Genomic DNA, 27,439 nt, shown 5'->3' on the forward strand with positions numbered 1-27,439 from the left:
TCCGGACTAGACAAAATGTTAAGCTACCATGGCGAAGGCAGTATTACATGAAACCAGCAGCAGAGATAGGAATAGCCTCTACCATAGAAGGGCTAATAACAGCGGGAGTACTAATAGAGACCAAAAGCAACTGTAACACTCCTCTGCTTCCAGTGTTAAAAGCTAACAAAGAAAAATGGCGGCTGGTACATGATCTACGAGCTGTAAATGATGTTGTTGAAGATATGCATGCAGAAGTTCCAAATCCACACACGCTGCTGACCAACGTCCCTCCAGACGCTAAATACTTTACAGTAATTGACTTATGTGGAGCATTTTTCAGTGTGCCGCTTGCGGAGGAAAGCAGATATCTATTTGCATTCACGTATAAAGGTAAACAATACACATACACAAGGATGCCACAAGGATTCAAACATTCCCCACATTTGTTTAATCTAGTGCTGAAAAATGATTTGGAGGAATTAGAATTGCATGGAACTCTGATACAGTATGTGGATGATCTTCTGATATGTTCCCCCACAATGGAACAATGTCACGAAGACTCCATGTCTGTATTCAGAAAATTGGAAAAAGGCACAAGATGTCAGAGAAGAAATTACAATATTGTCAGACAGAGGTTGAATATCTAGGTAGGTTGGTAGCACATCAAACTAAAACCATAGCTCCTAGTCAGCTAAAAGGGATTGCTAAAGCACCCAAACCAGAAACAGTCAGACACATGATGACCTTTTTGGGGATGACAGGGTTTAGTTCAGATTGGATAGAGAACTATGCTTTAAAAACTGCGTCATTGCGTGACATCATGAAGGAGGCGGGAACAACTAACCTACAAGCTCGGTTAACATGGAATATAGATGCATCAGCGGCATTCGAAAGCATAAAACGTGAAATGCAAGGGGCAAGCACATTGGCAATTCCAGATTATACCAAGCCGTTCCTGTTGTATGTAGCTAATAGGAGTCAGGGCTATGCATCGGCAGTGTTAATGCAGGATTTGTGTGCTGGTAGGCGGAGTCAACCAATAGCATACTACAGCACAAAGTTGGATGCGGTAGCACAGGGCTACCCACCGTGTTACCAAGGATTGGCTGCGGTACAATATGCCTATGACAAGGCCTCATCCATCACAATGGGGTATCCGGTGACGATTCGAACACATCACAAAATCACAGAGTTGATTGAGAAAGGAAAGTTTGTGTTAACGGACGCTAGGTTGTTGGATTATTTGGCATTACTAACATTTCCAGATGTAACGATAGAAAAATGTTTCACGGTAAATCCAGCAGACAGAATTCCACATGATTTTGAAGGGACACCACATGACTGTGTGGCTGATTCTCTCACTTTTACTAGACTACGGCCCGATCTATTGTCTGAGCCCATGGTGGGGGCAGAAGAGGATTTCTTTGTGGATGGATCATGTTTCAGAGATCATTTGGGTAACCATGCAGGTTTTGCAGTGGTTAGACAGAATCCAGACCACACATTCGCTGTTGTTCATAGTTCGCAGTGCGCACAGCCATGCTCGGCACAGTTGGCTGAGTTGAAGGCTCTTACAGCGGCTTGTCAAGAGGGAGCGGGTAGATCGGTGAACATCTACACAGACTCTGCATATGCGCATGGCGTATGTCATTTGTTCGGGGCGGTGTGGAAAATGAGGGGGTTTAAGAAAACTGATGGATCCCCCATATTGCATTGTAATCAGATTGTGGAATTGATGTCGGCGTTGATGCTGCCAAAACAAGTGGCGATAATCAAATGTCGAGCGCACAGAAAGGGCTTCGATAATATCACGAAAGGAAATAACGCTGCAGATGAGGCTGCAAAAGTAGCTTCAGACAGTTGCAGGGCGATCCAGTCAGTATTATCCATGCCTGAGGCCGCGCCTACTGAGGACGACATTGTCCGCATGCAGGAGAAAGCTGGTGTCTATGAGCAGAACATGTGGCTGAAAAGAGGTGCTATACGCTCCCCCGCAGGGCTATGGAGAACTCATGACGGGATGATGTTGGCGCCTACGGCACTGTTGGGGTTACTCATCACTAATGCGCACGGTTTTGACCATTGCGCAAGGGGGGAGGTTTTGAGAAGAATTAGAAAACAAGGTTTTTCTTCACCATACTTGCAAACAATGATTGATTACCAGCTAAATGAGTGTGGAGTATGTGCAAAAAACAATGTAAGAAAAACAATCACTACTCCATTGGGGCACATTCCTACACCTGAAGGACCATTTAGACATTTGGTCATGGACTATGTTGACATGATTAAAAGTATAGGTGGTAAAAGGTACATGTTAGTTATCATAGACAGGTTTAGCAGATGGGTAGAAGCAGTCCCATCAAAAGACCAAAGTGCAGCTACAGTGATTAAATTTCTAACTAGAGAAGTCATGCCAAGGTTTGGAATTCCGTCAGAAATAAGTTCAGACAATGGGGCTGCTTTTATTCAGAAAACACTAAAACAAGTAATCCAGCATTTGCATGTCAAACAAAGATTAGGCTGCGTCTACCATCCTCAATCACAAGGTATGGTGGAAAGAGTTAATGGGACGCTCAAAACAAAAATTAACAAAATTTGTGCAAGTACTAACTTGAATTGGATTGATGCACTACCACTGGCACTAATGAGTTATCGCATGCAAGCTAACAGAACGACGCATCTAACCCCGCATGAAATGCTTACAGGACGACCCATGCCGTCCCCTAACATTCGGGGGCCCCATAAAGGACCCCCGCTAGAACAATTGGAAACTGAATTAAGACGCTATATGGGACAACTAACTGGCATACACAGGCTTGTTTTGCAACAGGAAAAAAGCAGAGTTCCAGAGTTGGAGGAGGAGCCACCAAGGGGGGTGGAGCCGGGTGACCACGTGTACATCAGAGTCTTCAGGAGGAAGTGGAACGAGCCTAGACGAGAAGGACCATACAAAGTCACCAACGCAACACCAACAGCCATCCAAGTGGAAGGAAGTGCCACGTGGTATCATCTCAACCACTGCACAAAAGCTGCTCAGCCCAAAAGCAGAGACGACCGTGAGGAGGAGCCAGACGCAGACACACGTGGGGCTGACCAGCTGCCCCAGGACCAGATCCAGTCGAGCCAAGAGATACAGCAGCATGGTGATGCTGAAAACGGGGAGCCTGTTTCTGATCCTTTACGGGTTGTGCCAGATTCAGCTGGTACAAGCACAGACCCCGAGGAAGGATGAAACCATTGGGGAAACACAAACCTGGAAGGGCCAGGATTTAGGGGGTGATAGGCCAACTGAAGAAAGCCCAAGAGGAACACAGGATAATCCGGCCCAAAATCATTCAGGACTGGTTGACAACAAAGGGAAAATAGTCTTGTATGCTCAGATACCACCGCAAGATCAAATCAATGACTTTGTGTATACTGTTATGTCGGATGATGAACATCTATGTGCATTAACCCTCCGCCAGAATTATGAACATGCACATAGGAAAGATCGGTGTAAATTACATATCCAATTTGATTCAATGAAATGGTGTCTAAAAGTAACGTCAGGAAGAACATGGGACTACAACGGAAATTATCAATTGAACGTGAGAGAATTCATATTTTTTAAAGCAGTGTCAGACAGAACGTTTAATTTTACATTAGAAGCAGAAGATCCTTGTGTAATCAAAAATCAACCGGGTAAGGTAGTTGAGATTGATCAAAGCAATCCACTAAAATCTTCAGATAATGATAAAGTAAATATAACCACTGCCACCGATAAAGTAGATCAACCTCCGGTTAAAGTTAATGGGATAAATTCGTTGGTAATCGCTAAGAGTTTAAATTCAACTCGAGATGCAAGTAAAACTAATGAAACTTCTGATATCAGAGGTTTAGCCCAACCTTCAGTCACTAATGTAACTTCTATTAGAGAGGAAACAACAATATTAGTAATCACTAATGTAACTCCAGTTAGAGAAATGACAACAGTCATGGGTAATCTAATAATAAAACTAACAACGAATGGTACAGCAGCGACCGCTCAGGGTGAAGTAATACAGACAACAGTACTATCAAAAGTAGAGGTGACCACAATGGTAATGTCTAAAGAAAATAACATAGAAACACTGGCAACTGCAATAACAATGGCAAATTCAGAAACTATGGCGATAGGGATCCTTACATCAACATCCATGTCTCTTGAAGAGACTCTTGTAGAACGAACAACTATTCAGGAGGGTAAAAAAACTAGAAACATTGGTCGCCGCTCTACATCGACCCTAAAACCGTATAAACCTGATCCCAGTGGGCGCATCAGGGTCAGAACCTCTGACCAGTTGTTCCGACAAGCTAAAGCAAATAGGTGGTATAAGTGGGTCGAATTTACAGGAAAACAAATAGAGGCAGACAGCTGTTATTTGTGTAGCAAAAATCGTCAAGATGCAATGTATGTCGTGAATACTAAATATGATTTTGAATTTTGCTTAGAAGAACGGACACAGCAGGAGTATGATATAGAGGTCAATTTAAATAGAACACGAACAGAAGGTATTCCATATCAGAAAAAGTATGTTATATGTTCAATGAAATGTTTTCTGCTGTTAGGATCGAGTCAACATAACAAATATCTTGAAGCTAAATATGACGGAATGCCATGGAATGTAATCATGAAAAGATGCCGAGAATTTGATATAACTCTATCACAAGAAATAGGCGAGGTAACACGACCAACACAAACCAATTTTCAAATTGAAGAAGGATTAGAATGCTTTCAAAATGACGAAGGAAACGAAAATGCCAGTGATGTAGGTAGTATACCAGAAGAACAATGTAACATAATTTGGAATGTCACGCTATTCGATAAAGACGGGAAACGAATGTTATATCAGCCACCTGCGATTAAAAATGTTCAGCTTTTACCAGACTCTCAGCAGAAGTCTAGAGAGAATTACATGTCAATACTGTGGAGTGATGGAGCATTCGTGAGCCAGGACAGAGTGGTGGCAGATCAGTTTTGGCTTTGCGGTAATAAGATTCTTCGTCCCATACTTGCTAAAATGTGGAGAGGACGATGCGCGAAAGTCCAAGTGGTTACGGAAATTGCAATACTACCATCAATAAAAGATGTAGTCGATAACTTAGAAACAGATAACCTAAATAGGCGGAAGAGAGCATACGAGGCAGACGAGAACATACAAATTGATAAAATAGGACAACCCAGGGGAATACCCGATAAATTTAAGGCACGAAGTGAAGTAGCAGCAGGATTTGAGGCATTACTGCCAGCAATCGGAATTGCTAAAAATGCGGAATGGATCAATTATATCTTTTACAACCAACAGAGGTTCATTAACTACACAGATGATGCATTATCTGCATTGGGCGAACAGCTGACAGCCACAAGCGCTGTGGCTTGGCAGAACAGACAGGCGTTAGGTTGGCTTCTAGCAGAAAGGGGGGGAGTTTGTGATCTTATTGGTGAAATGTGTTGTACCTTCATTCCAAATAATACTGCCCCAGATGGATCATTTACACTTGCAATGAACAATTTAAAACGTTTAAGAAAAGAGTTAAAGGAAAACGCAGGCCATGATCAGGGAATGTTTGGATGGCTTGAAACAAAGTTTGGCATGTGGGGAATGATGTTCGCTAAGATAGGTGTAGTGCTCCTAATAGTACTAACAGCAATGGGTCTTATCTTCTGCTGCTGCATTCCCATAGTCAGATCAGTAATAGCATCCAGGCTTTCTAAGGAGATGGCCCTCATGGTGTCTGGCATAGAGGAGTCGGGGGAGTGGGAGAGGATACTCTATGGGGAGATAGATTGGAGTGACACTAGAAAGGAGACCGGAATGTGAGAATCGGACATCAGGGGGAGTTCCTATTCTCTTAACTGGTGCCCTAACCCCCCACATTATATAGCATATCGGTACATGACAATAATCAGAACTATCCCAATCCATGCAAGCTTGTTGACAGTTTTCAGTTTTAATTTCTTTTAGTTTTAATTCCTATTGTTTACTTATTTTTTGAAATATCATTTTTTGAGTTTCATATTTTTATGTCATATATTTTGAAATGCTTATTTTCAATGCATGCTGAAAATACTGTGTTATGTGTGAATTCTAGTTAGACATGTTAGACATTTGATAGATCTTTTTGCCTTAAATCAGGTTGAGACTCCTGAACATGTTTAAAGGTTTTTAACGATGATCAAATGTAGTGCAAAATATGACCCAAACGACTGTTATGTTTTTGTTGTGACCTTAGTAGTCACAAAGGGGGGATTGTGGTAGAAATTAGTGAGTATATTCTATAGTAAACCATGATTATTAATGGGCTTAATATTTTAAATAGTGGAAAACACATGACGCCTGAGTCAGGGTTCACACCAGATGGTAGGTACGTAGAAATGCCCTGGGAACTGCGGGGTCAAGTCATGTTGACCTCCACCTTTCAGGCGTGGGTCATTTTGACTGACAAGCCTAATCCCTGCGTACCTCAGACCGGGGCACGGTTGATAACATGCTGAGACGAAGAGACAAGGCGGAAAACCTCATTAGGGACAAAGGGAACCTCCATTGTATTAAAGAAGTTCCTGTATGTGTATAAAGGAGGGCTGGGACCGAAGTCCAGCCAGTGACTTTGCAAACTTACTCAGGCTGTTGTCGATGTTGTTTTTCTGCACGATAAAGTCTTTTGTCAATTCTTGCTCCGGACCCCTCGATTTCTTTTGCACTCTCTCTCTTGAATTAGTCTAAGTGTTTTAAATCTCAGTTAATCTTCAATAGTGGCAACGGTTATACAGAGTCATAAAGCGTGAGAAATCGAATATGTCTAAGTCCCTAATCAGCGCTGATGGTTCGTCCAGAGCTTCGCCTCCGTGGAAGGTCTGCTGCAGAAGAAGGTGATGAGTTCCTGTGTGATACACTCTTATGCTGTATCCTCCTCTCGATGAGGTGTGTGCGTTTGAGATGTGTATGGTTCTGTGTGTTTTTGCTTGACCTTGCCTCCCAGGCCTTAGTGTATGCCTGTGTATCTTCTTGTGTTCTTCCTAACGGGGGAGAGCTTCACAGAGTCTCCTGTTTGTGACTCTCCCGTTCTTGAGGATGACTGGTGCATTGTCTGAGTGTACAACATCTGCCTGGCTGAGAAATGGGGCCTTCGGCTCCGGCCTTGACCTGACTATATATTATGTGTGTGTTATGTGTTAAAAGTTGACTATATTGTAATGTCACTGCCGTGTGATGTGCTCTTCAGGCTAGGGTAGGAGTTAGCTATATTTATAATGTACATGTGATGTACTCAGCAGGTTATTTTGCCCAACACTGACTCACTGCTGGGCTGGTCTATGTTATTGAGAAAGAAGACTTGTTTTTTTTTGCTTGGATGATATATGCATGATCTATATTACAGCACATTAAAGATAGACAGAATCGTGCCGCACTGTAAACCGTTCCTGTGGCCATAATACAGAAGCTGTACGTGTCTTCACTTGTCAACAAACCTGCTATGTGCGATGGCCCTGCTGCTGCCTCCTCAAGCTCCTCATCTTCTCCTGCCCCTGACAGTGAAGTATCTGGAGCCCCGTCCTCCTCTACCTCCTCTGCCCCCCGAGGTAAGTTGCTGCTGGTCTCCCTCGGGGTGACAAAGGGGTCGAGGAAGGACAGGACCCCAGTGAATTTCCATCTCGTCACTGTCCCTGCCGCTGACCCGCTCTTTTTTCCCTCTTTTTGTGTCTCATGTACCTGTCCCTGAGCGACTTCCACTTCCTGCGACATGCGTCCACTGACAAGAACATATATACATATTAAGTTGTGTAACCTGACAAGCGGGACAGTCTGTTGTAGTAGTATCACTTAATATTACTGCTAACTGTTGCTACCGCTAACCGGCGCTAACTTTTTTCATAGTAGAACATGTTACGTATTTTAAGAATCTAAGCAACCCACACATAGACCCAATGAAGCAGGACCAAACATATAAGCCGTAAATACTATACATAGCCACAAGGGGAGCAAGACCTTACTGAAGGCTGCAATAAATACTTTAGCCACAGAAGGCAGCACCACAGACAGGTAAGGAGGCCGAGGGTAATACGTCAACCCGGCTCCTCCCACTACTTCCGGGCTTGAGGATCCATACCATAACAGACGGTTGGAGCCAGAGCAAGCTAGAATTCTTCCGGCAGCTATTGGACAGGGTTAAGGTCTATTGATCAGCTAGGAGAACGCTCAGCACATGCTTAGACACATCTTCAATCTCTCCTTGCTTCAGAGTATCAGTTTACCATACCGAAAATACTTTATACTAAATAAAGTCTCTTTAAAGCTATTCCTTTGGATTTGACCACTTTCCTTGAAGAACTAAGTAATTATTTGGTGACCCCGACGTTTGGAAGAAAGTCCCGAGAATCCCGGCGGGCGCGACGCTAAAACAACTTCAACAGGCCACCCACGTCTGAGGTAAGTAGAACTCATTGTCTTAAAGATTTAATCTGAAATAGGATTGGTTATAAGAACATTTAGGTGTAAGTTTGTTTTAGCCACCGTCCGGTCGTGCTGCTCCAGAGGCCTAGCATAACAACACGTGTAGATCAACGGTTGCAAGAACACTGAAGGCCCAACCTCCCCCTTTTTTCACACTTGAGTTGTTTTTAGTACTCGTCGTTAACGATCATTCTTGGTACTGGTTAAAAGGTGAAGCCCTCCACTATCGATCTCTGTATAGATCGGGCCAAAATAGTATGTTAACGAGAGTTATCTTTCTCTTCTCCGCTGAGGCCGGCACGGTCTGTGTTCCTAAGCAGTAGCACCATAGCGGTCGTTCGGAGTGTATACTATCTTATCTGCCGATCCGCTAAATGCCACCCTAGACTGCATGCTTCATTTTACATTCAAGTCTGTTGGTATTTTGTACCCTGTAGCACCCCTTGTTGTAAAATTACAACGTTACCTTTAACCATCCTAAAAAACAATCAGGTTTTTTTTTTCTTGTTTTTTTACCACATTTACATAGTCATTGGGTCCTATTGTTCAGTCTCACAATGTTATTGGATCGTACATTTGTTTATAAGTCACGCCTTCTGGCCATGAACTCACACAACCTCTCAAGGTTTCCTTCGAACAACATCTATTGGTTTCATTGGACTGGATTCATCAGATGCATGGAAGTAAAATGTCTTTTATATATTTTTTGGTTGTTATTATAATGTCTAGAGCATGTACATATGTAGTTATTGTGGAATAGATGCATCGAATTTATTTTAGAGCTTATTATATAATTGTTGCAATTATACAACACTGGGTGAATGTGGTAGTCAAAATAGCTGGCTTGTTGCAGTGGGCTCAAACAGTTTGTGGTCCCTCCACTACACCACTGCCTGAAACAGAGTATTTTCTTTATACATGGATAGTATACATTCTACCCTTGTGTTGTGTTCTGGTCAAATTTGACTGATTTAAAAGTTTTATCTCTAAAAAATGTAGTTAATTTGATCAGCCTGACCTAAAATTCCATGACTTTGTCCATGGAACAATTCAGTTCTGGGGACAGGAATGTTCCTGAATGTGGGGTGTGGATGTAAGTGGGGGGATGCATGTTTTCCTTTTAGTATGATAATTAGAGCCATTAAACCATTTACATTTACATTTAGGGAATTTAGCAGACGCTTTTGTCCAAAGCGACTTACCAGGCAGACAGTATTGTCTGCATGGAAAACATTTCTACCCTGAGCACTTGGTCCACCACCCTATCTATTCCTTCAGGTTATGTACTACAATATATAAAACATATATTCATGTTAATTAATTGACATTTTATTTTCAGAATGCCACCAGCAAGGAGAGAGCCGCGATACACGGTGCAGGATGTTATTGACCTGGTCCAAAATGGAGAGAGTGAGGTTGAAATCAGTGACACAGATGAGACTGATGAAGACTCAGATGAAGATGTCTGTAAAGAAGTGGACAAAGAAAACCAACCACCCATGGTCTGTCCAGCTGATAAATACGTGGACATCGAGCCAAAAACAAGGAAACACACCATGCCCCGTGACAGATATCGCTGGCTGAAAAAAGATTTCATCAGTCCCAACACTGATTTTTCTGGTCTGGATATCACAGCAGATGACATTTCCCTCCACACACCATTGGAATACTTCCAGAAGTTTGTGTCCGAAGACATGATTGAGGCTCTGACACAAAACACGAATGAGTACAGCTTTCAGGTGCATGGAACATCTGTAAATACCACTGCAAAGGAAATTGAAAAAATGCTTGGCATGTACCTGAAGATGGGCCTGGTACAAATGGCTGGAACCCGTATGTATTGGGAGACAGAGACGCGGTACTCCCCTGTTGCTGATGTGATGCCACGCAACAGATTCCAATCCCTGTTGACGTCATTACATTTTGTAAACAACATGACAGCATCTGAGACGGAAAAGAAAGACAAACTATGGAAACTCAGACTGTGGCTTGATTCATTCAGAGAGAAATGCCTGCAGGTGGTACCAGAAGAGCACAACTCTGTGGATGAGATGATGATTCCTTTCAAGGGGAAATTCAGCAGCATAAAGCAATATATGCGAGGCAAGCCAAACCCATGGGGATTCAAAGTGTGGGTGAGAACTGGAATCTCTGGCATGATGTGTGACTTCGATGTCTACCAAGGCAGTGTCAACGGAATACGAGCCAAATCTGAACTTGGATTGTCAGGTGAGGTTGTCATGAAACTTGCTTCCACACTTCCAGAAGGTCAGAACTACAAACTGTATGCAGACAACTACTTCACCTGTGTTCCATTATTAGTGAAGCTCCTTGATCGGGGAATTCATTACGTGGGAACAGCCAGGCAGGTGCGCCTACCCAACTGTAACCTTGAAGACGAGAAGAGCTTGAAGAAAAAGGGGAGAGGAAGCTATGACGTCAGAGTGGAGGGGAATCACAACATCTGTGCTGTTAAATGGTATGACAGCAGGGCCGTCACACTTGTGTCATCCTTTGCTGGACCTGAACCTGTGCAGAAGATTCAACGCTGGGACAAAGCCAACAAAACCTTCATTGAAGTTGAGAGGCCTTACATTGTTGGTGCCTACAACAAGTACATGGGAGGTGTGGATTTGTTGGACTCATTTACAGCCAAATATAAGTTCCCCATCAAATCCCGTCGCTGGTACATGTACATTTTCTGGCACACCATCATCCTCGCTGTGATCAATGCCTGGCTGCTCTACAAGCGGGACTGTAAAGCGCTCAAGGTGTCTAGCAAAGAGACAATGAACAGGAGACAGTTTCAGGCACAGCTAGCATCCTCTCTTATCCTGGTAAACGCAACACTTCAAACTCCAAAGAGAGGACGGCCATCTTCAGGCAAAGGGAGCCCAGCAACACAGTCAGTGACATCAGGAAGCCCTCTGAATGCTCAGAAGAGGCCATCCAAGAGATGTGCAAACCTCCCATTGGATGTACGCAAGGACCTAGTTGGTCATTTCCCAAGGAAGACAGGGAGAGGACGCTGCAGACAGTGCAATAAAGGATACACCAACACGCAATGCAGAAAGTGTGATGTTCGCCTTTGCTTTTTAGACAACAGGGACTGTTTTTGGGACTTTCACCACCAATGAAAGCCTTCATGACCAATGCCATAAAAAGAAAAAAAGAGGGAAAAAACACGCTTTTTAAGAGTTTTATCTTGTTTAATATTTTTAATAATTTTAATAAATGACTTCATAAAAATATGACTAATGTGTGATTATTATTAATGTTATATACCGTTATGGGGCTAAGTAAGCAATCAACCCTGCAAATGAACCCTTAGTTGTTCTGAATTGTTCACGCAACGTGAGTACAAATACAGAAATCCTGCTCCCAACTAAGCCCAATGTTGCAATATTACAACATTTCTCTAAAAACGTACATAAACATTTTTTTTAAAAAAAATCTTTCATTTCTGCATCAAAGGCCTCATACAACATGATCTGAAAGGTCAAATTTTTTTTTTTTTTTGTTTTTCTATATTTGGGTCTTACAGACGATGAATTATTAAGGTAAAAGACCCCCTACACACGTGAAGTCCCCACCGCCCCCCCTCCAGGCCCCCTACACACGAGTACCCCCCCCCACCCTTTGTCCCAGTCTTCACAGGTCCGGTCGTCAGACCCCCCCCCCCCCATCCTTTTGTCCACAGGTCCGGTCGTCAGATCCCCCCCTCCCCACCCTTTGTCCCTGCAAACATTCTCTTCCCCTACCCTTCCTTATTCATATTGCTTAAAGAAGGCCACTCGCCTCTCTATTGTTAGTTAAATTGAAGTTCTTGTCTTATTGTTCTTTCTTCCCCTTGCCCCCTCCCACCCTCACACCTACCTAGCCATGTAAATTTAGTAAATTTAGTTAAGTGTTTGTATATTTGAGGGTCTGTGTGTCTGTGTGCTGAAATACAGGGAGCCAGTCCCTAGTTGATATCGGCAAAACACGCAAATATTTGTGTAATCAATGTTTTTTGATTCACCAACATTAATAGTTTAAACGATCTGTAAATGTTTACATTTGTACTAAATTTATTCTTTCTCTTCAGGCCTTTGCAACCCAAGCAGTGATGGATGCCCGGCATTCGTCATTTTTATTGTTTACATTTCTTAATATTCTCTCTCTCTCTCTTCAGGAAATAGCAGTATATGCAGTAACGAATGCCTAACACTCAGACATTATGTTTTTCAAGGTTGCTGGGCCCTTCTGTCTGTTTTCATGCGTTTTGTGTATCAAAACAGGAGTGCAATAGACACGGGTTGTGTCATGCACATTGATATTAGAGAACCAGGATGGTTCAAATAGACACAGGGTTCAACTGCTAAAATAAAATGTTTAATTAATAAATGATGCACATGGTTTTAACCGGTGCACAAGGCGGGAGTTAGCTCAACTGCTGTAGTTCAATTACAATAACATTTGTTTCAACCGATAACTTCTGAATTTTTCTTTTACGTTCAGTTTTTGTTTTGTTTATAGAATATCACCATATATTTAATACCCAGATGTGCATAATTGTTGTAAGTTTGGATGACTCTTTATTCTACCTAGTTTAGACGGTTTTGACTGACCTAGCTCAAGATTCACCAGGTGTCAGACGTAGGATTGTGGCACTCCTTGGGATCCCCCGAGCCACACGTCGACTGCACCAGGTGTCAAGACGTAGGATTGTAGCACTCCTTGGGAGCCTGTTGGGTAAAATAACCTGCTGAGTACATCACATGTACATTATAAATATAGCTAACTCCTACCCTAGCCTGATGAGCACATCACATGGCAAGCATATTACAATATAGTCAACTCTTGCTCTAACCCAACGAACACAACACAAACATGATAATATATAGTCAGGTCAAGGCCGGAGCCGAAGGCCCCATTTCTCAGGCAGGCAGATGGTGGACACTCAGACAATGCACCAGTCATCCTCAAGAACGGGAGAGCCACATTAATTTATCACACAGGAGACACTTTGAGGTGCTCTCCCCCGTTAGGAGGAACACAAGAGATACACATGCATATACTAGGGGCCTGGGAGCCAAGGTCAAGCAAAAACACACAGAACCACACACACCTCAAACGCACACACCTCATCGAGAGGAAGATACAGCATAAGACTAGGGTTGCCAACCGTCCCGTAAAATACGGAATCGTCCCTTATTTGGCAATTTGTTCCGTATTTCCATAAATGTCCAATACACATGTCTGTCACACACACAAATACTAAATCTAACAATAATGATCAAAACAAAACACAGGGAATACTACGGTCAGCAAAATTGTCGCGGCGGGATCTACGCAAGACCCGCTCCGGTCATCTGTGTGTCTGCGCATGCGTGTGGTGGTCACGGTTGCCTAGCGACAGACACCACACACCGGCGCTGCTCACAAAACCTGCGCCTTTTAAAAATGTCCGCTACACCCGATACTCCACCACGTCCTCAAAAGCGTAAACGCTTGCAGAAGTACGGACGTGAGTGGGAAGACGCACATCCTTGGCTGGACAGCGTCAGTGGAGATGTTTACAAGGCAAGTTGTAAAATATGTCGGGGAGTGTTTTCAGTGGCGCACGGTGGGCTGTCTGACATCAGACAGCATGCAACAGGACAGCATGCAACCTTCTTCTCTGCAATAATATCCTCTCTCTCTTTGAGGAAGTTGTAAAGAAGCTGGAGAGTGATGAAACCACCTGTGTTGAGTTATATTCCATCATGGAAAACTTCAAGCAAAAGCTCACACAGAGACGAGATTAACAGTTCTATGGCTACTTAACTAAATTGAAGCTGCAGCGTCTCCGTCCACTTGATGCTGACATGGCAAGGGCAGATTTTACTGCATTCCTCAACACAGCACTCTCATATGTTGAGAAATGGTTCAACTTTTCTGAAGACTACTGGTTGTTCTCACTGCAACCTCTCTCTCTGCACCATGGCACCATGACCTTTACTGACATTGAGAGGGTGACCACCAAGCTCAACCTCATCCATAAAGTCAACATGGATGAACTTTATGATGAATGCTCCACAGCAAAACCCATTCTGAAGAGGCTCAAAGAAGATGCTGAAGATGAATGGAAGTCCAAAGGTGTGGCTGCCAGGTGGGTGGCTCTCTTTCGAGTAGCTGACCTGCCAAACATGCTGTCTATCACCAGACACAGCATCCCAGCATCCACTGGATGTGTGGAAAGGATCTTCTCCAGAATGGCCAACAAATGGAGTGACTGCAGGAACAGGTGCTCCACAGAGCTCATGAGAAGTGAGCTCCTGATCACTCTCAACTTTGAGCAGTCCTGTTCAGAGTTTTACAACAGCACTTTGAAAGACAAAGAGTTACTCAGTGCTGCAAGGAGTAACAAGAAGTACACCTGGAAAAAGAAGTAACAGTTTTGAGGGGAGGAGTAATGTTGAGGGAAGGAGTAATGTTTTGCACTTTCTTTTTTTACATAAGTTTATAAGTGTTTTTGTTGTTTATTTGTAGGCCTACTGGTTTTTTTTGTAAATTTTTTCAAAGAGAGTCCCTATAGTTATGCACTTAAAAAGTAACATGAAGTTCTCCGTTTATTTAGTTTATATTTTAAAAGTTCATTGCTGCACACGCCACACAGAGATTTCATTCAAGATTTAATTGACTGCACTTTATAAGAGAATGTTATGTGGTAATAAAGCATTTCAAGATTTAAGTATGACTAATTCCTTTCTTGATCAACCCTTTACTAAAAACACCAGCACAAAATAAAACATACCACTGCTGCGGGCGCCCCGCCCCACAGGAGTCGGGCCTGTGGTGGGCGTCCCTTATTTTAATTTCTGAAAGTTGGCAACCCTACATAAGACTGTATCACACAGGGACTCTTGATCTTCTTCTGAAGCAGACCTTCCACGGAGGCGAAGCTCTGGACGAACCATCAGCGCTGATTAGGGACTTAGACATATTCGATCTCTCACGCTTTATGACTCTGTATAACTGTTGCCACTTTACTTAATAAATCCAAGGTCCTCGTGCCGACAGACTTTATTACCTCTCCGTCTCATTTCATCTGGTCCAGTAACTAGACAGACCGTTTTTCCCCTCAATTTGGTGACCCCGACGTGATTTTTTCTGAATTGAACCGCAACTGGGAAACGAGAGACGGAGAGCGGCACGACCTCGGGACCCCGGAGCACCGGACCGATTCCTGCAGTCTCACCTCGGGCCCAACAAAAGGTAGGCAGAACCTGTTGATAAAATCCAAACTCTGAATAGTTATATAGGAACCACATTAGGAGGTGAGACTGTGAGAGCGGTTCGCTACGGGATATCTCGTGGGGACGAATAGGACTGTATCCCAGCATTTCCCCATAAACCCGATTGACCCTGAACGCGTGACACATCGAATATCGGCTCGTTGCATGGTGAAAGAATACCCTCGAGACCATAGGGCCTATAAGAATCGGGCATAGTGATACAAGACTACCGATGGCCAAGTAATGGATGTGTATCCCCACCGGCGTTTTAAAGAGGGTTGTATACCCACCGGCGTTTTAAAGAGGGTTGTATCCCCACCGGCGTTTTAAAGAGGGTTGTATCCCCACCAGCGTTTTAAAGAGGGTTGTATCCCCACCGGCGTTTTAAAGAGGGTTGTATCCCCACCGGCGTTTTAAAGAGGGTTGTATCCCCACCGGCGTTTTAAAGAGGGTTGTTATCCCCACCGGCGTTTTAAAGAGGGTTAGGATCCCCCCCGGCGTTCTTTGTTGGTGTATTAAATAATTCTATGTGGTAAGAAGGTTAGAGTCCTCTATCAGGGTTAGAGTCCCTTTGCAGAGGAAACGGTATGCCTGGGGCATTAGTGGCACCCAGAGGAAAAAGGTAAATGACAATAAGATAAACTAGGCTCGTTGCGTGGTGAAAGAACACCCTCGAGGCCTAAGGCTCGCCGCCCTTGATAAGTGAATCTGAGGTGCCCGAAGAACGATTTCTTGGCCATATATTCATTGCATATGCGGGGACTGACGGACAGACACCTGAACTGACGCAGACTAGGGATAGCAGAGACCTCTCACCCCCACCTTCACGACCAGAGAGACAGTGTGTGTGTGCGGGTGAAAGAGAGAAACAGAGAGACAGTGTGTATGCGTGTGAGAGAGAGAGAAAGGCTGTGAGCGACTCTGTGTGTGCGCGGGTACGCAAGAGGCGATATTTTTGTGTGTGCGTTTAGAGGAGACAGAGTGAGAAGTCTGTTGATATGTTTCTGTGTGCGTCTGCGAGAGACAGAATGAGAGGTCCGTTGATATGTTTCTGTGTGCGTCTGCGGGAGAGAGAATGAGAAGTCTGTTGATATGTTTCTGTGTGTGCGGCTGCGGGAGACAGAATGAGAGGTCCGTTGATATGTTTCTGTGTGCGGCTGCGGGAAACAGAATGAGAGGTCCGTTGATATGTTTCTGTGTGCGTCTGCGGGAGACAGAATGAGAGGAGCCGTGTGTGAAGTCAGTGTGAATGTGCGTTTGTGTGAGAGGGAGCGAGAGAGATAGCAAGGAGAGATAGCAAGGAGAGCTAAAGTCGGAGGACGATCGAGAGGGACCATTTTCCCTCTAAACAGTTGGAGGTAGCGATAGAGTGCGTGTTTTTCTAACAATGAACGGTTGTTTCAGGACCACGAGAAGGGACTCTGTATGGTTTTCAGGCCCAGAGTATAATCCCCTTTCCCATATGTGTAGTCCTCCCATTTGAGGTCCCCGTCCACCATATTTGAAGTCCTCTACTCCACCTCATGTTGTAGTTCCCCTCCCTAGAATTGTATGGAAGTTAGAACCTGTGAGGGTGTTTTGGTTCGGCCTGACGAGCCCTGTACCAATTTCGGTGGTCAGCTTCGTAGTTTTGTGTATATAGAAATTTGGAAAGGGTATTAAAGTATTAAAGTATTAGGGAGGGAGGGAGAGAGTCACAGGGAGACACGCAGTGGATATTCACATTATGGCTAATTTTTTTTCTTTAAGTTTAGTTTTAGTTTTGTTTTTTATTCAGGATGATGAACATCCTGACACAGTTATCATTCAGGATGATGAACATCAAAGTTCATGAGGAGGTTATAAGGACAATAACGTTGATACTTTAATAGGACAACAGTGATGATAATCTAATGCAATTGGACTAAAGAAGGTGTTGCTATTAACTAAGTGATTCATATTATTTTCACACAGGAAAGAATAATTGAATAAATATGGACATGATAAAGAAGGAGAATAATAATAAATAAAATAGAGTAATCTTGATAAACTGTACAAGTAGGACTACACCTATTAAAATATAGGGTAAATCTCTTTGGTCAAGGATGACAGGGATTAGCGCTACATCTGCTGGGAAGGGATCCTACATGCTATGTTGTCAATTTGGATTCGGAAGTAGTGGGTTTACCTTTCAAATGCCACTACTGCTGCTGCAACACTTTAATAATTTTAACTCTGATAAATTACCTTTTGTTTTATAGTCTCCCTGATGTGTATCCATTACGCACACGCTTGGCTGCATAGGGCAGATGGGGCTGAAGACTCTGTCTCCATCCCTCCACTTTGCGATCTATACTACCATATGGGTGGGGGTTGATTGTATTCCAGGTACGGCATCCTGCAGCGAGCCAGTATGGAAGGCTGGTTAGCCAACGACGGGTAAGATCCCACCTTGACACCCGGGACGACCTAAGGCAGGCACAGTCACGATTACTTGGCAGAGTCGCTGTGGGCACTGGCTCACTTGATCATGAAGTGACGAGCTGCAACAATCATGGGAAGTGGGGGTGGGGTGGGGTGTAGGGTGGAGGAGGAACAGGAGTCAGATATGTCAGCTCTGGCAGCAGAGGTGGTCTTGGAACGGGGCATGTCGCGTTTTATTTTATTTTATTTTACCTTTGTGGTATAGAAGCCCACTAACGCATGTACGTTTTTCGGTTTAGTGCATGACTTTGGAACAGCGTGGTTTCAGGCGGCTGATGGTAAGCCCACCCATATTGGGCTTTGGTTTTGGACATACTGGTTTCGATTTCCCTTCCCAAAAGATTGGTTTCAGTTTGCTGATGCTTAAGGTTAGACCAGGGGTCGGCAACCTTTTGTATCAAAAGAGCCATTTTGGCCCATCTCCCGCAAAAAAAAAGTTTTTTGGAGCCGCAAACTTTTTAATTCACCCCCTCCCCCCTCCGGAGACGCTAACGCTGCGCAGACATTTTTTGTGACACTCTGTAAAAAAAAAACGAACTTTAATGCTGTAAACCCTTCTCGCTCAGTATTTGTCCGTGCATTTGGCTGTCAACGGTGGATGCTGCTGATTGGCGGCTCACTGGCATGTCCCGCCTCCTGCCAATGGCAGCATCTAGGCTACTTCCTGATGCCAGATGCCAGTTAAAGATTTAACTCCTACTGGGATTAGCCACCTGCAAATCAACAAAGCTTTGTCATTCACTCCCCCCCTCACGGTAGCGCAATTGCGCATTCATTGCGACCTCTCGTTTAGTTGACGATATATATAAAAATATATATATAATTATTATTTATTTTATTTTTTTAAGAAAACTGCAGGGAGCCACGGCTGAGGGGCTAAAGAGCCGCATGCGGCTCCGGAGCCGCAGGTTGCCGACCCCTGGGTTAGACGTTTCGACGTTGGTTGCACCAACGGCGTTCTTAGATTTGCTTATCATTTAATGCGCATGGTTTTGACCATTGCCCATGGGGGGAGGTATTGAGGAGAATTAAAAAAAAAAAAATATATATATATATATTAAGAAAACAAGGTTGTTGTTTTTTTCACCATACTTGCAAACAATGATTGACATCCAGCTAAATTAGTGTGAAATATTTGAAAAAAAAAACAGTGTTCAACAGATGGGTGGAAGCAGTCCCATCAAAAGACCCAAGTGCGGCTACAGTAATCAAGTTTCGGACTAGAGAAGTCATGACTAGGTTTGGAATTCCGTCAGAAATAAGCTCAGACAAAACGTTTATTCAGAGAACACTCAAACATGTGATTCAACATTTGCATGTCAAATAAAGACTAGATTACACCCCAATCCTCAACCACAAGGTATGGTGGAAAGAGTGAATGGGACGCTCAAGACAAAAAATTAACAACATTTGTCCAAGCACTAAATTGAATTGATGCACTACCACTGGCACTAATGAGTTATCGCATGAAAACTAACAGAACGACACATCTAACCCGGCATGAAATGCTTAAGGGTCCACCCATGCATTCACCTAACATTCAAGGGTCCCAAAAGGGACTTCCATTAGAGTAATTAGAAATAGAATTAAGGAAAATATGTTTGAACATCTAACTGTTGTACATAAGTTTGTAATTCCAGCAAGAGAAACACAAAGTTCCAGGGCCAGAGGAGGAGCCAGATGCAGACACGCCCGGAGCCGACCAACTACCCAAGGATGATGCAATCAGATTTCGGCAGGGTTTGAATCAGTCCTGTTTTGGTGGTCCACGGAGGGGTGTGTGGGATGATGAAGACGACATGTTGTACTTTTATCCCCAATAACACAGCACCGGATGGGTCGGTGGCCAGGGTGCTGGCAGGGTTACAGTCCCTCAGATTAGAGTTGGCAGAGAGCTCCGGCATTAATGACCCCTTCACAGGATGGATGGAGAGCCCAATGAGCGATGGGCGCTACAGGTGCAGCAGGTGCCATCCAAGCTTACCTGGGGATCGAGTATACACCGGAGAGTTTGGACGAGGGACCACCAGAGGGGCCCGACCTGATCCGGCTGGAGAACATGGAACAGACCCCTGCCCCACTGTCCAAGAGCCCACACGCAATGCAGCGCACCAATACATGAAGATCACCTGACCCCCCCCCCCCCCCTCCCTTCCCCATCCCAGCCACTACAAGCAAACCCCACCACCACACCCCCCTCCCCCCCCGCCTGTGACGTGCTAGTAACCTCTCCAGGTGGGCTGCCCCATTCCCGTCCCCGCCAACGGCACCACCCCCCTCCCACCTGATGCACCCACGTCGCCCGGACCAGGGATCTGCGTTCCGGTACCAGGGGCTGCGGCCCATTCCCTTAAGGCTTGAGGGCGCTCCTGGCTGTATTCACTTCTGTACGCTTCACTGTTTTTAGCCGCTCCCATATCTATGCCCGCGTCTACGCAACCGACGCCGGGAACGTAAATGTTGTTGTTTATATCGCTGTCCCACTAGATGGAGCTCGGGGATACACACGGGCGAGATTCCAGGGGCCTTGATTGCCCGTTTATCAGATGAGGTCCTGAGCGCAGTTGAATAAAAGGGTCTAATGCTCAGGTGGCGCCTTGCGTCCACCTGCCCGTGATGACGCTCAGGACTATTCCGTGGTTTCTTAGTTGTTCCCGTGCCCCGGGCCTACCCTGAATACCCCATGTGTGTGATTGCTTATTGTTACACGACCAGTTAACTCCTCCTCACATCCTTAGTGTGTGGTCATCTAGGGATGGGTTGAGGGGGATTGCCATTCGTTGTGTACCTCATATCTTTCTGATATTATTATTATTATTTAGGGACACGTTTCATGGTTGCATTTCTTTCCTGTGATTGTTATTGTGTAATGTTTGTGTGGTTGTTGCATTTTTGTTTATATCGCTATTGTTTACTGTTAGTTTTATTGTTGCATTTTGTTGTTGTTGTTATGGTTTGGTGTTGGTTTTGTTGTGTATCATCTGCTGCCAGTATTGTTGGTATTGTCTGCTCGCGATGTAAGGCCGGGGTGGATGCCACCCCCTAGGTGGGGTGTGTATGGCATACCCATGTCTGAAGCAGGGGTAGCGTTTCTCCCACGTGGTTTCCCCATACACCCGGTCCAGCGAGTGGTTTTAGTCCCATGCTCATGGTTGTTTGTTTTTTTATGATCATTTTGCCTTCTTTCTGTTATTTCTAATGGTGTCATAATGGTAGTCCCGCGCTGGAGTCCTATCCCTCGTACCCCTAATGAGTAAAAGTCGTCTTGCGACGACTTGAGGGGGATATGTTGGGCAAATTAACCTGCTGAGTACATCACATGTACATTATAAATATAGCTAACTCCTACCCTAGCCTGATGAGCACATCACATGGCAGGCATATTACAATATAGTCAACTCTTGCTCTAACCCAACGAACACATAACACAAACATGATAATATATAGTCAGGTCAAGGCCGGAGCCGAAGGCCCCATTTCTCAGGCAGGCAGATGGTGGACACTCAGACAATGCACCAGTCATCCTCAAGAACGGGAGAGCCACATTAATTTATCACACAGGAGACACTTTGAGGTGCTCTCCCCCGTTAGGAGGAACACAAGAGATACACATGCATATACTAGGGGCCTGGGAGCCAAGGTCAAGCAAAAACACACAGAACCACACACACCTCAAACGCACACACCTCATCGAGAGGAAGATGCAGCATAAGACTGTATCACACAGGGACTCTTGATCTTCTTCTTCTGAAGCAGACCTTCCACGGAGGCGAAGCTCTGGACGAACCATCAGCGCTGATTAGGGACTTAGACATATTCGATCTCTCACGCTTTATGACTCTGTATAACCGTTGCCACTTTACTTAATAAATCCAAGGTCCTCGTGCCGACAGACTTTATTACCTCTCCGTCTCATTTCATCTGGTCCAGTAACTAGACAGACCGTTTTTCCCCTCAAGCCTCCGAGCCACGCGTTAATCGACTATTAATCGTTCCTGTAGTGTTCTGAGGTGGTAACGGTGGAGCTCAATGGGAGGCTCCGGGAGAGTTAACAATCGCGGGCTCACACGGGGAGTGGTGGCGGTGGGGCTCATGGGTTGGCCCCGGGAGAGTTGTCAATCACGGACTCACACGGGGAGAAATCAGGTGAGTCAGTAAGTCAGAAGGTTGAATTAATGTATCGATTTGATGTTGACCAACAAAAAACTAGATAATTATAATAATAAATGTAAATGGACTGCATTTATATAGCGCTTTTCTGACCATCGGCCACCCAAAGCGCTTTACAATGTTGCCTCACATTCACCATTCACGCACACATTCACACACCGACGGCGGAGTCAACCATGCAAGGTGACAGCCAGCTCGTCGGGAGCTAACAGTCAGTGTCGAGTCAAACTGTGGTTAAATTTACTTTGGGGTTTAAGAAAATACACTGAAAAAAAAGAAGAAATTAACGGACAAAAAATAGTGATTTAATTTTAAATTGGGAGCGGAGGGACTTACCAGCTCAACTAATGGTTGACGCAAAGTTCTGACCAACGCAAAAATAAGCTACGTCATACACGCGACGCGGACACGAGCAGCAGGTGTTTTTATTGAGCTTCAAGGAGGGTTTTATTGAGCTTAAAAACTCTTGTATTGTACATACTGAACATCTTTGAAATCTGGAGAGGCAGCCGGTAAGAGAATGTAGCCTACTTCCGATCTGTTCCATCAAAGTCTGCCGCTGCTCCGGTAACGTTGTTTGTGCTATTAATAGCTTCTAACCGCAGCATTGCGTTGCAAGTGGGGATGCTAATGTTGTCTGCCTATACAGTGAACTGTAAACTAAGTTGTCACTTGTTAGAAATAAGGTGATGGTGAGGCTGCAGTAGCCATTTTTGTATAAGTGATGGTTTATGCATTTAATACTTTATTATTGAATGTTCCACAATTGAAAAATTTAATTTCTGCGTTGTTTGTGTACTTTTTAAGTTTAAAATTCCAGTATATTTTGTACAAGAATTTATATCTGAGAAAGTCAATTATTTTGCACATGTTGGTGTCGGTTTATTGTTGTGTGTATTGCTGATATTCATGTGTGTTTTCTATGTTTCTGTTTATCTTTAAAGGTTTTTTACCTAAAGGATAATGGCAAGATACTACTGAGCTACTGTTTAACTGAAAATAAAAAGGAAAGAAAAGTGAAAACGTAGCTACTGCCTGGGACTCAAGTCATTACATTTTGAGTAGAATCCAGTTTCCCAAAACCTCCAATAGATGTCAGTTCCTCTTTCAAGTTGGGGAAAAAGTACAAAACAGCAAAAAACACGGACAACTTGACAGTAAAAAACCGCGGAGTCCAGGAACTGGAACCAAGGAAAATCAAAGGCGGAATAAAATCCAAATAACAAACAAACTCTTATCTTGTCACCTACGCGTCACCTGCAACAGGGAAAAGATGGCGGAGGAGCTGAAAATGGAGAGAACAGTGGCGAAGAGAGCTTTTTCTCGTCTGGCCAACCGCTTGCAGAGGACCTACGAGGATCTCTCTGAGCAGGAGCTTGAAAATGGGTTTAATGCACTCTCTAAAGCTGCTGAAAAAGTCTTAGAGGTAAATGATGACTTGGAAGCCAAGCTCATTGCTGACAAAGAGGCGGAGCTGGGCGCTGAAGAAGAAGCAGTGTTAACAGAACAGCAAAAGGCCGACCTGACAAACACTGCCATTGAAAATGCATCTAAATTGAAGGAAATCAAACATCTTGTCCAAAACGTGCTGTGGTCCAACTCTGGCGCCAATGAGGTTTTCACGTCACTGGAAGTCGCAGAGTCAGAGTGCAAGCGCACTGCTGCAGTAGACCGAAGTACGAAACAAGAGGCCTATGATTTCATGCTCAACCACTTGCAAGACCTCACAAAGACGGCAAAAGGATTGCATGATCGCTGGAAGCGATGGATTCCATCAGATCAGAAAAGAGTCATCCAAGACCGACTTAGAGAGTTAGACCTCACAGTTCCTGTGATTGTGTCTATGAAGGCTGAATTCATACAGGTAAAGCTGAAAGAAGAGGATAAAAGACAGACGTGGACTGCCCCCCTAAATCCTACCATGCCCACAATCAGGTTAAAGCCAATAGCTCTCCCCAAGTTCTCTGGCGTTAAACGAGATTTCCATAGATGGAGGAAAGATTGGGAAGCGCTGCAAAGGCAAAGTGAACCCACAGGCTCAAGAGAGGTGAAGAAATTCCAGTTGCTGGACAGCCTGGATGAAAGAATCACCAGAGACCTCAGGCTCACCACCTACAACACCGCAGAAGACGTTTTCCGTGTCCTTGGAAATCGCTATGGAAACCAAACCGCCATCGCCATTGAAATTGTGGAAGAGTTGCAGAAAATGCCAGCTGTTAGGAGTCACCAACCACGAAAGATAGTGGAATTGATTCAAGCAGTTGAGAAGGCATTGCAGGATTTGAGTGACCTGGGAGACACAGGGGCAATCAAGAATCCGTTGGTCATAAAGTCCATCGAATGTAAGCTTCCTGAAAATCTGAAGAAGGAATGGCTTGTCTATGTGGCTGATAGTCAGAATGCTGTGTTCCCAGACAACAGATTTGACAGTCTGTTGGCATTCCTGAAAGAGCAAGAGTTCATTTATGAGCAACTCGAGCAACTGATGGATGAGGAACCAAGAAAAGAAGCAAGATCTGATTCAAGACACGCCACAACAAGAGCCACGAAGTCTGATGGTGCCCAGGCAGGATGTGTCATCTGTGGTGACGAGAAGCACAGAGCAAAGCTGTATTTCTGCAAGCAATTTCGAGCCCTAAAGCCAGCAGAGAGGAATGCTGCCGTAAAGGAGCTAGGGGCATGTGAGAGGTGCCTCGAAATCCATGATGACTTGGCATTCTGCAAACCCACCTTTCTCTGTAGGCATCCAGACTGCAAAGATGGTCGTGATCATCACTACTACCTGTGTCCAAATGCTGATGAAAGAAGCAGTGCTGTCCAGAACAGGGGTAGACGCTATTCTGGGGAAGCAAAGGAAAAGTACACTGCTGACCAGGAGGACTTCATGAGAAAACTCTCCCCAGAACTTGCAAAACAGTGTCGGGATGCCTTCTCGAACGCCGCCTCAAAGACCCTCAGCACAGTCACCAAGCCATCAAGCCTTCTCATTGAAGGTGGTCTACAAGAGTTCCCGGTCATAATGATGCTCCTTGAAGTAACAGCCAATGCTGGACAGAAGATCGGGACCTTGATCGACCTGGCATCGGACACGAACTACATCACCCACAAAGCTGCAAGCAAGCTGAACCTCAGAAGCGAGGAAATCACCCTTGTTGTCCATGGGGTTGGGGGGATGAAGGCTCACGTGGAAACGAAAAGGTACCTGTTAAAGATCAGAGTAGAGACTCCCAGAGGAACCCTTCAATCCCACCAGTTGATTTGCTATGGACTGGACAACATTGCAGATGTCTACAAGGGCGTAACCGCGAGACAACTGCAAAAGTTCTTTCCTGACATCCCAGCCGATGACCTCACAAGACCCAAGGAGATAAGCTTGCTGATTAGTCACAGAGAGGGTAAGCTGGCACCTCAGCGAATTCGAGTTGTTGGAGACCTTGTGCTGTGGGACGGACCGTTGGAGGGACTCACCCAGACCTGTTTGAGAGCATCGCCGTGTCAGCCCACGCATCCAACACTCACTTCGCCAGGTCAATGAGGACCGCCGCCAGTAAATATGAGGAACTCCCCGCCAGGATCTTAAAGCAGCAGCAAACAAACAGTCGTATCTGCCACGACATCCAGGAGTCAACCACCTTCATAACTGGGCAAGACTTCCTGGAATGGTGGAGATGGGACAGTATTGGCGCTGCCTGCGATCCAAGGTGTGGGGGCTGTCGATGTGGAAACTGCCAGCCAGGTGGGAAAGAGATGACCCTTGCTGAGGAGCGGGAACTCGAGGTAGTGAGAGACGGACTCACGTACGTCGCAGGTGACTGCCACAGCAAGGATCCGCATTGGCATGCCAAGTACCCCTGGATAGAAGACCCAGTTTCACTCCCGAACAACAGGGGAGCTGTTGAGGCCACTTTCCTCAGAACAGAAAAACATCTTGCCAAAGAGCCCAAATGGAAAGCTGCCTATGCTGCCCAAGTCCATGACATGGTCGCTAGAGGTGCTGCAATGAAGCTCTCCAAAGATATGATTACCAACTGGACCGGGCCAGTATGGTATGTCAGCCACCTCATCGCTCCAAATCCACACTCGATCACGACACCAGTGAGGCTCGTCTGGAACAGCAGCCAGAAATTCAGAGGTGTGAGCCTGAATGACATGCTGATGAAAGGTCCAGACGTCCTCAACCCGATCCGTGCAGTCCTCCTGAAGTTCAGAGGTGGGGTGTACGCTGCTTTGGGTGACATAAGAAAGATGTACAACTCTGTGTGGCTTGAGGATCGTGAAGTGCACCTCCACAGATTCCTGTGGCGAGACTCTGAGAACGAGGAGCTGGGAGAATATGCTGTCACCAGGGTGAACATTGGAGACAAGCCAGCAGGGTGTATCGCACAGCTTGCAATGCGAGAGACCTCCAACCTCCCTCAGTTCATGCACCTTGAGGAGGAGCGCCGGGTACTCCAGCAGGACAGCTATGTCGATGATGTCCTGACATCGCAAAATGACCTAGACCGCCTGAGAGCCATCACTGCAAACGTCGAGAGCATCCTGAAGGCTGGAGGATTTCAGCTCAAGCCGTGGGTGTTCTCTGGGCAAAGTGGGAGGCAGGTCGAGCCAGACAGCAGCGCAAGAGCCAAAGAGGGAACCTTGGTCCTCCCAAATCAAATGGGTGATGACGACAATAAGGCACTCGGCCTTGGCTACATTGTTGGGGAAGACAGGCTTCATGTCATGACTTCCATAAATTTCTCAAAGAGGAAGCAAAAGATGCGGCTTGGTCAGAACCTCCTGCAAGAACAGGTTAGGCCTCAGACTCCCAATCCCCTGACAAGAAGAGAGTTGCTCAGTCAGGTGGCTGGATTGTATGACCCAAGTGGCCTGGTGACGCCTGCAAAGCAGAAGGGAGCTATCCTGGTGCGCCAAGCATTCCAAGAGGCAAAAAACAAAAGTTGCCCAGCTAAAGACACATGGGACACAGCGCTCTCAGAGGGACTCAGGGAAGATGCAATTGAGCTTTTTGAACAATATGTCCAGCTCGGCAAGGTCAAATACACCAGGGCTCTAACTCCTTCATGCCATGCCGGTAAGCCGTGGGCAGTTACA

General features: G+C 45.0%; 1 protein-coding gene across 1 annotated transcript in view; it reads left to right on the forward strand.

The window, feature by feature from the left end:
• Positions 1 to 685: 685 nt before the first annotated feature.
• Positions 686 to 27,439, forward strand: part of LOC132465761 (protein NYNRIN-like) — a 116,857-nt gene continuing 90,103 nt past the window's right edge. The window contains exon 1 of the mRNA XM_060062521.1: positions 686 to 2,528. Coding sequence (XP_059918504.1) covers positions 719 to 2,528 — 1,810 coding nt within the window. The 5' untranslated portion in view covers positions 686 to 718. The remainder of the gene's footprint in view (positions 2,529 to 27,439) is intronic.

Source organism: Gadus macrocephalus, chromosome 1 (genome assembly GCF_031168955.1).
Source record: "Gadus macrocephalus chromosome 1, ASM3116895v1".
Classification (NCBI taxonomy): Eukaryota; Metazoa; Chordata; class Actinopteri; order Gadiformes; family Gadidae; genus Gadus; species Gadus macrocephalus.